The 10,299-nt window shown below is 43.8% G+C and overlaps 1 protein-coding gene across 1 annotated transcript in view; it reads right to left on the reverse strand.

The window, feature by feature from the left end:
• The window catches only part of ABCC4 (ATP binding cassette subfamily C member 4), a 324,633-nt gene extending 314,590 nt beyond the window's left edge, over positions 1-10,043 (reverse strand). Inside the window, exon 1 of the mRNA XM_049853454.1 lies at positions 9,714-10,043. Coding sequence (XP_049709411.1) covers positions 9,714-9,787 — 74 coding nt within the window. The 5' untranslated portion in view covers positions 9,788-10,043. The remainder of the gene's footprint in view (positions 1-9,713) is intronic.
• Between the last annotated feature and the right edge of the window lie 256 nt (positions 10,044-10,299).

Raw genomic sequence — 10,299 nt, forward strand, 5'->3', positions numbered from 1 at the left:
ACTCCTTACACCTTCTTTTCCTATCTCTTGAATAACTGGCACTGTGTGCCATCTCTGCCCCTTCTAACTGAGCTGTACTTCGCAGCTTGAGAGCCACTTCCACAGTCTGCACAGCCACGCAGGTGGGATCCCTGGGGGCTTTTCTTTTTTTTTCAATTTTTGTCTATTTTCTTATTCCTTTCTCTGTCTTTACAGCTCAGTTTCTTGTCTCTCCACTCCAACAGCAAGATCCCTCAGCACTTTTTTGTCTTCCATTTGTTTTTGTCTCCTGTTTCTCTCTCCTCTCTCTCTTCTTTCCCATACCAAACTTAGCTCCACACATCACAACCTTCCCCCTCCCTCCTGCTTACCTGTACCATGCACTGAACATCACACCCCTGAGCAGCAGTCGCACAGTCTACCAGAACCTGCCCTGCACTGACCTCCAGCCAGCCCTGTCGGCCAGAGTATGTACCACAAACAACCCATCACAGCCCCTTCCCTTCAGCTGGAACTACTCTCCTGTACCACAGCTGAGTGACTGGTCCTGTCCACTGTACACTGAGGTAAAAAGTATCATGCCCGCAAACAACAAAGAACACACAGCCTGCCTGTTTACACATAACCAAATAAAAAAGTAGAATGGGACAAACAAATCTACAATCAGTATATGAAGAATATAAACACTGAATGTCTCAAAGACAGCAGACAATATCAAAACACATAAAAAAAAAACAGGACAGGATGGTTCCAGTAGGCACCCAAAATAAAACACCAGATGACTTTCCAGTAGAAGAAAAGGGACTACAACTACCTGATGTGGAACTGAAATCTCTAATATTCAGAGCAATCTAAGAGTTGAAGCAAAAAGCAGATACAAATGAGGAAAAACTAGACAAATTCATAGAAAATACAGACAAAATGGAACAATTCATGAATACAGAAACGTCAAAATAAATTCACAACTAGAAATCATACAAAAACAATCAGAAATCCAAAAGATAAACAACAAGATTTCAGAAATGGACAGTATCATAGAAGGTCTGACGAGCAGGTTTAAAACAATGGAAGACAAGATCAGCAAAACCGAAGACAAATACTTGGACATCACTTTGAGGAAAACTCAGAAAAAAGAATGAAGAAAAATGAAGAAACCCTGAGAATTATGTGGCATACAATCAAAAACAAAAAGTTCTGAGTGATCGGAGTTCCAGAACAGGGAATGAAAATGGAAAACACATAGAGGATCCTTGAAGATCTGCTGACAGAAGACTTCCCTAATATCCTGAAAGATGAAAACCTGACCATCCAAGAAGTTCAACAAACCCCCCGTATAGGACAGACCCCAAAAGAAAATCACCAAGGCACATCATAATCACACTCACTAAAACCAAAGACGAAGAAAGAATCCTGAGAGCAGCTCAAGAAAAACGAAAAGTCACATACAGAGGGGAAACAATAAGACTAGGCTCTGATTACTCAGCAGAAACCAAGCAGACAAGAAGGATGACATATATAAAACCTGGAAAGAAAAAAACTGCCAACCAAGAATAACAGACCCTACAAAACTCTTGTTCAAATATGATGGTGAAATTAGGACATTTCCAGAGGAACAGAAATTAAGGGAATATGTAAAAAAAACCCAAATTCACAAGAACTATTAAGGAGAGTCCTTTGGTTTGAGAAAAACATCATCAAACCACAACTGGAATCTAGGACACAAAATCGCACCAGCTAGATACCAACCTTGGATATAAACTCTCCAGGACTATTTAAAACAAAAAGATTTACAACAGGGAAGCAGAGCTGTAAATGTCAACGTCAGAACAATAAATGAGGGAATAAATGGTGTAGGTATAGAATTTTCTAATGGAGAGGAAGACAAGGCGATACCAAATAATAACAGATTGGTTCAAACCTAGGAAGATAAGGGTAAATTTCAAGGTAACCACAAAGAAAGTTAACAAGCCTACTCATCAAAATAAAGAAAAACATAAAGTCTCAATAAAAACAAAATCAAAAGAAATGAAAAAAAAAAATCCACAAACAAAAGGAATTCAGCACAGGAGAATAAGAGAACAAAAGAAACATCAGCACCACACACAAAAAAAAGCACTACAAAATGACAGCAATAAACTCACACCTATCACTAATTAAACTGAACGTAAATGGCCTAAATACACCCATAAAGAGACACAGTGACAGAATGGATTAAAAAACAGATCCATCAATATGCTGTCTATAAGAGACACACCTTAGAAACGACATACGTTTATTAAAAATCAAAGGATGGAAAAAAATATATCAAGCAAACAGCTACCAAAAAACAGCAGGTGTGGCAATACTAATCCCAGATAAAATAGACTTTAAAACAAAATCTACCATAAAACACAAAGAAGGGCACCATATAATGACTAAAGGGATGCTCCATTCTAAAGACATAACCATAATAAGTATCTATGCACCCAATGACGGGGCTCCAAAATACATAAAACAAACTCTAAAAGCACTGAAAAGAGACATTGACAGTTCCACAATAACTGTAGGAGACTTTAACACACCACTCTCAGTAAAGGACGGAACGTCTAGAAAGAAACTCAACAAAAAATACAGAAGGTCTAAAGGCCACAATCAGCCAACGTGACCTCACAGACATATACAGAACACTCCACCAAACAGCTGAAAAGTACACACGCTTTTCCAACACACATGGAAAATTCTCCAGCAGAGATCACCTCTTAGGCCACAGAGCAACCCTCAACAAAATCCAAAACAATGAGATAATGCAAAGTATCTTCTCTGAACATACCGCCATCAAAGTAGAAATTAACAACAAGAACAAAGAAAAAAAAAAAAACCAATTACATGGAAACTCAATAACACTGCTTTAAAACCACTGGGTAACAGAAGAAATCAGAGATGGAATCAAAAAATTCCAAGAATCAAACAAAAATAAAAACACATCATACAAAAGCCTTTGTGACACAGCAAAGGCAGTGCTCAGAGGTCCATTTATGGCAACAGGTGCACAGATCAAAAAAGAGCAAAATCAAAACATTAGCTACACAACTCAAACAAATAGAGAACAGCAAAGAAGCCCACAGCCACCATAAGAAAGGAAAAATATTTTTCTATTCTGTATTTCACCATGAGATGAAATACAGAATAGAAAAATAACAGAAAGAATCAACAAAACCAAAAGTTGGTTCTTTGAAAGGATCAGCAAAATTGACAAAACACTAGCCAAACTGACAAAAGAAAAACAGGAAAGGATGCAAATAACCCAAATAAGAAATGAAATGTGAGACATTACAACAGACCCAACTGAAATAAAAAGGATACCATGACAGAGTATTATGAAAAACTATAGTCCAACGAATTTGAAAACCTAGAGGAAATGGACCAATTTCTAGAAATGTACTACCAAATCAAACTAAAAGAAAATGCTGTGGAAAATCTAAACAGACCCATAACAACAGAAGAGATTGGAAAGGTAATTAAAAAAAAAAAAGCCCTGGCCCAGATGGCTTTCTGGAGAATTCTACCAACCATTCAGAAAAAAGCTTAACCAGTACTGTTCAAACTATTTCAGAACATAGAAAAGAAGGTTACTTTCAAATTCATTCTGTGAAGGCAGCATAACCCTGATAGGAAAACCAGGCAAAGACACCACAAAAAAAGAAAATTATAGACTAATATCACTCATGAATATAGACGCAAAAATTCTCAAAATTCTAGCCAGTAGAATTCAGCATCATATCAAAAAAAAAAAAAATACACCATAACCAAGTAGGGTTCATACCAAGTATTCAGGGATGGTTCAACATTAGAACATCAACATAATTCACCACACAAACGGAAGAATACATGATCATCTCAATCAACGCAGAAAAGGCATTTGACAAAGTACAACACCCATTCCTGATAAAAACTCTCCATAAAATAGGTGTAGAAGGGAAATTCCTCAACATAATAAATGGCATCTACACCACCACATAAATAAAACCAACAGCCAACATCATTCTTAACAGAGAGAGGCCGAAAACATTCCCCTTGAGAACAGGAACAAGACAATGACGCCCTTTATTACCACTCCTATTTTACATTGTGCTGCAAGTCCCAGCTAGAGTGATAAGGCAAGAAAAAGAAATAAAGGGCATCCAAATTGGTACGGAAGAAGTAAAACTATCCCTATTTGCACATGGTAATGATACTACACATAGAAAACTCAAAAGACTCCACTAGAAAACTACTGGAACTAATAAAAAGGTTCAGCAGAGTAGCAGGATACAAGACAAACATACAAAAATCAGTTGGATTCCTATATTCCAATAAGAATGACAAAAAAGGAAATCAGGAAAACAGTACCATTAATAATACCCTTAAAAAAAAAAAAAACTTAGGGATAAATCTAAACAGGGATGTAAAAGACCTACACAAAGAAAACTACAAACCACTGCCAGAAACCAAAAGAGATCTACATAAATAGGAAAAACATACCATGCTCATGGATAGGTAGCCTCAACATCTGTGAAAATGACAATTCTACCCAAAGCAATTTACAAATACAAGGCAAACCTGATCCAAATACCAACAACATTCTTTAAAGACATGGAAAAACTAATCATTAACTTTATATGGAAAGGGAAGAAGCCTGGGATAAGTAAAGCATTACTTAAGAAGAAGAAAAAAGGACTCCCACTACCTGACCTCAGAACCTACTATACAGCTATGGTAGTCAAAACAGCCCGGTACTGAGACAACAGATACACTGACCAATGGACAACCAATATATAAATCTATCCACCTATAGCCACCTGATCTTCAACAAGGGCCCAAAGTCCATCGATTGATGAAAAGACAGTCTTTTTAACAAATGGTGCTGGCAAAACTGGATGTCCATCTATAAAAAAATGAAACAGGACCCATATCTCACACCATACACAAAAACTAATTCAAAACGGATCAGAGGCTTAAATATAAAACCAAAAACTATAAAGATCAGAGAAGAAAAAACAGGATCAATACTAGAGTCTCTAATACATAGCATTAACAGGATACAAACCATAAATAACAACATACAAACTCCAGGAGATAAGCCAGATAGCTGGGATCTTTTAAAAATTAAACACTTATGCTCATCAAAAGACTTCACCAAAAGAGTAAAAAGAGAACCTACAGACTGGGGGGAAAAAAATTTGCCTATTACAAAGCAGGCAAAGGCCTAATCTCTAAAATCTACCAGAAAATCCAACACTGCTACAACAAAAAGACTATCCAATTAAAAAACGGGCAAAGGAAATGAACAGATGCTTCACCAAAAAAGACATTCAAGCAGCTAACAGACATATCAGGAAATGCTCATGATCACTAACCATTAGGGAAATGCAAATCAAAACCACAATGAGATACCATCTCACCCTGGAATTACTGGCACGAATCAAAAAACATAAAATTACAAATGTTTGAGAGGCTGCAGGGAGACTGGAGCTCTTATGCCCTGCTGGCAGTAATGAAATGATACAACCATTTTGGGAAACGATAAGGCGCTTCTTTAAAAAGCTAGAAATAGAAATACCACATGATCCAGCAATCCCACTCCTAGGAATATACCCTAGAGAAATAAATCGTCACGAGAATAGACATATGCACACCCATGTTCACCGCGGCACTGTTCACAACAGCAAAAAGATGGAAACAACCTAGATGCCCATGAACAGATGAATGGGTAAATAAACTATGGTACATATACACACAATGGAGTACTATACAACTACAAAGAATAATGATGAACCTGTGAAGCATCTCACAACATGGATAAATCTGGAGGGCACTATGCTGAGTGAAATAAGTCAATCAATCACAAAAGAACAAACATTGTATGAAACCAGTACTATAAAAATTGATGAAAAGGTTTACACGCAAAAAGAAATAATCTTTGATGGTTACAGGGGAGGGGAGGGGTGGGGATGGAAAAACAGTAAATAGACAATAGATTAAGTGGTAACTTAGATGAAGGGTAAGACAGTACACAATACTGCGGAAGCCAGCACAACTTGTATAAGGCAAGGTCATGGACGTTCCATAGACTCGTCCAAACTCCCTGAGGGACCAAATTGCTGAGTTGGGGGCTGTGGGGACCATGGTCTTGTGCAGCATCTAGCTCAATTGGCGTCACATAGTTTATTAAGAAAATGTTCTACATTCTACTTTGATGAGTAGCATCTGGGGTCTTAAAAGCCTGTGAGCGGCCATCTAAGATACTCCACCAGTCTCACCCCTCTGGGAGCAAAGGATGTTGGAGAAAACTAAAGATATAAGGAAAGATTAGTCCAAAGGTCTAACAGACCACAACTACCACGACCTCCACCAGACTGAGTCCAGTGCAACCAGACGGTGCCCAGCTGCCACCACTGACTGCTCTGACAGGGATCACAATAGAGGGTCCCGGACAGAGATGAAGAAAAATGTAGAAAAATCTAACTCACAAAAAAAGACCTGACTTACTGGCCTGACAATGACTGGAGAAACCCCTGGAGTATGGCCCCCTAACACCATTCTAGCTCAATCATGAAGTCATTCCCAAGGTTTGCCCTTCGGCCAAATATTAGGCCAATAAAACAAAACAAGGCTAAAGGGGCAAAGACAAGAACATAGGAGGGGACAGAAAAGCTGGTAATTGGGAACCCCAGGTCAAGAAGGGAGAGTGTTGGTATGTCATGGGGTTGTTAACCAACGTCATAAAACAGTATGTGTACTAGCTTGTTCTGTAAATCTGCATCTAAGGTTCAATAAAGAAAAAAAGTATCTATAAAATTTACTAAGCTTCTACAGAATCTGTTTAGATCAGTAAATAGTCAATAGTTAGAACCTTAGTAAGATGAGTCATTGCATCTTTAAAAAACACCAGATCAAGAGCTGTTCCTTTAATGATTTCATTGAGCTGTCTCTGGTAAAACTGGAACTTTCCAGATAGGAGTTCAAAGCTTGGTATCTGGGGGGTGGGGAGGAAGAAAAATGTTATTTATTAAAATCCAGATATTTATGAAAGTAGCCATTGTAAAAGAATTCAAAAGTAATTCTGGAAGGGAAAAAAAAAAAACCTATGGATTTCCAGAGATTTGTCACATATTCATTTACTTAGAGTTACTTCCATTTTCTGAGTTCTAAAACCTAAGGGTACAAGTTGGAAGTTTCCAATACAAAACCATTTCTGCTCTTTCCCCAAGGGAAAAAAGAAAAATGCAAAGATATGTTCAAATAGCCTTCCCCATGCATTCGGGTGGTGCAAATGGTTAAGGGCTCAACTACTAGCCAAAAGGTTGGCGGTTCAAACCCAGCCAGAGGCTCCTTGGAAGACAAGTAGTGATCTGCCTCCAAAAGGTCACAGCCTTGACTACCCTACGGAGCAGTTCTACCCTGCACACATGGGGTTGCCGTGAGTCCACATCAACTCCACAGGAACTAACAACAACACACGTGCAGGTGGGGCAGTGGTGGGGCAGTGGTGCGATTCTCACCTGCCCGGCGGGAGACCTGGTGACGTTGCCAGCCGATGCACACCACCACCCCTCAGTCAGTGGAGCTTCCAAGCTAGGAGGAAAGCTTGACGATCTATTTCCAAAAATCACGCAAAGAAAACCCTACAGATCGCAACTTTCTGAGCGGCAGGGATCATGAGGACTGGGCAGTGTTTCATCCTGTTGTGCATGGGGGCTGCCATGAGTCAGGGCCAAAGAAACAGCAGCGAGCAACAACAACAACCCTGGAGAAGCTACACAGTACAACAGTCACAACAGCGGCTCTGGAGCCAGACTGCCTGGCTTTGCATCCTGCTCGACGGCAGCAGCAGACCATTCCTGCAACCCTGGTGGCACAGTGGTTAAAAGCTCGGCTACTAACCAAAAGGTCAGCAATTCAAATCCATTAACTGCTCCTTGGAACCCCTATGGGGCAGTTCTACTCTATGCTTTAAGGTCACAATGAGCTGGAATTGACTCACAATCAACAGGTTGTTTTTGCTTTTTTTAAGATCGTTACTAACTCTGCGGTCCTAAGCAACTTATTCAACCTCTGTAATTCAGTATTTTCACATGTAAAATAGAGGTAACTCCCCTCCCCACACACCCAGCAGGGAAACCAGAAATGGGCACCAGTCGTTCATTATCTTCCAATTTCCTTCAACTCTTCAGTTCCGCCCTGAAAATCCACAAATCGGAAGTGCTTCAAGAGTTTATTGCCCTGCCTGAAGTTCAGGAGACCCACCGCCGTTTACCTTCAGGTTATTTATGGTAACCACACCCATATTCCTTCCTCCTGCCACCCAACAGACAAGAGGTGTCCCTGAAGACTGAATAAACTACAATTAAAACAAGAGTACAAGCACTCAATCCCTTGGGATCTCCTGGGTTTTTTCCATTAAAGGCGGGGTGGGGGGAGTTTAATCATCAGAATATGTGGAAAAGATTAAAGGGCAGAGAGATCAAGAAACAATAGGTCTAATTATCAACCGAGTGTGATTAAAACACAAAGGCTCAGGCCCACCTATTTAACAGTCACAGGCACTAGCTAGAAACCCTTCGTTAAGACGCTTCATCCCTCTGGGCACTTTGCACGTTGCTTCACCTGAGTGTTTCTTCACGAAAGAGGGAGGAGGTGACCACTAAGTGGTTTTAGGACCTAAGATTCCTTGACAGAACTACCTGCATCAGGGCCAAGGACCGCATCTCTGAGAGGTAGAGATCCCGATAACATCTCCTTCCACAAGGCCTCAGGGACTCCATCCCCAGAGTAGTCCTCACAGGTGGAAGCGAAAGCACTGGCAATAGGGAGAGGAGCTGGTCAAAGACATCCACCGGCCTTGCCTGTGGGTGTCCCAGTCAAAAGCAAAGTGTGGAAGCTGATTTTGTTCAAGGATTTCCATTCATTAAATAATTTTAAAAATGTTATTTTATCCACACGAAATTTGCCTTAACTACGTGCCACTACACATACACACATACACACACACACACACACGGAGAAAGACATGGTCATAGAGAAGACACACAGCAGGAGCTCCCGGGAGTTGGAATGCAGCTGTCACGTAAGGTACAGAGGAAAGGGTGGGGGACTTTTGGGAGATGGCTTTGGATCAGGTTAGATAAAGGATAAAGGACGCTGTCCATGAACTGGCGTTCACAAAGAGGAAAAAAGTGCGGTTTTCATGTAGGAGGACTGAGAATCCCTGCGCGGTGCGTGGGAAGCCAGCTAAAGGTGGGAATTGGGGGATTCCGGACGCTGTCCCCTGGGGAGTGAGTCCACCTTTTGCCAGTCTCAGTTCTCCGCCTCCGGCTCCTCTCCCCCGGGACCAAAGGCGGGTGGGGCCCGCGAGATCCCTCAGCAGGGCAGGGAGGCGCGCACGTGCCCTGCGCCCCAAGGTCCCCGCAGCCGCCGACCGCGCGCGCTGGGGCGCAGGCAGGCACCACGCGGCTGGCCGTGAAGGCCCATGCGGCGGCCCCACCGTGGCAAGAAGCCCCAGCGTGGACCGATGGGCACAGGCGGAAACCGCTCCGGCCACCCAACCCCATAAGGCACCGGCGGCATCAGGCACAAGCCCGGGAGGGAGCTGACGGGGACGGCAGCGGCCGAAGGACCAAGGGACGGGTGGTGGAGGGCGGGCCGGATCGCGCCCTCGGGGACCAGAGGCAGTAGGTGTCCAGTGCCGGCGGAGGCGCGGCACCCAGGGTGCTCACCAGAAGAACACGCGCGAGCAGAGGTTCGCGTCCTGCAGCGGATTGGGCTTCACCGCCTGGTACACTGGCAGCATCGTGGGGGCCGGGGGCGGGCAGGAGAGCGTCGCGGGCCGGGGTCGCGCTGTGGAGGCGGCGGTCGCGGCTACCGCAGCTCCTGGAGGCGCCGGCGGGGATGCTGCAGCTCCGGACGCCGCGCGGGTCCGCTAGGCGAGAGCCCGAGGAACACCCGCTTCCGGAAGCCGGACGCCGGCGGCACGCCCAGTCCCCGCCTCCCGGGCCGCGCGTCTTCCCGGGGCCGCCGAGTTGGGGGGGCCAGCCGCGCGCCGTCGCCTGGGGCCCGGGGACGCCGCGAGCGCGCCCGGGGGGCAGCGGGGTGGCCGGCGGAGGGGGCTGGCTGCGGGTCTCCCGCCTCCCGGGAGGGCAGGGGTGCGAGTCCCAGGGCGCAGCCGTGGGGTTCGCGCGCAGGTGGGAGGCGAGGAGGAGCGAGGCGGTGCCGCTGGATGGAGGAGGTTAGGCGGACCCCTCGGGGCGGAGAAGCCGGCGCCACCAGCCGGGCCTCGGAGGCCGGGCCAGGCCGAGGCACCCA

This window comes from Elephas maximus, chromosome 14, assembly GCF_024166365.1.
Source record: "Elephas maximus indicus isolate mEleMax1 chromosome 14, mEleMax1 primary haplotype, whole genome shotgun sequence".
Classification (NCBI taxonomy): Eukaryota; Metazoa; Chordata; class Mammalia; order Proboscidea; family Elephantidae; genus Elephas; species Elephas maximus.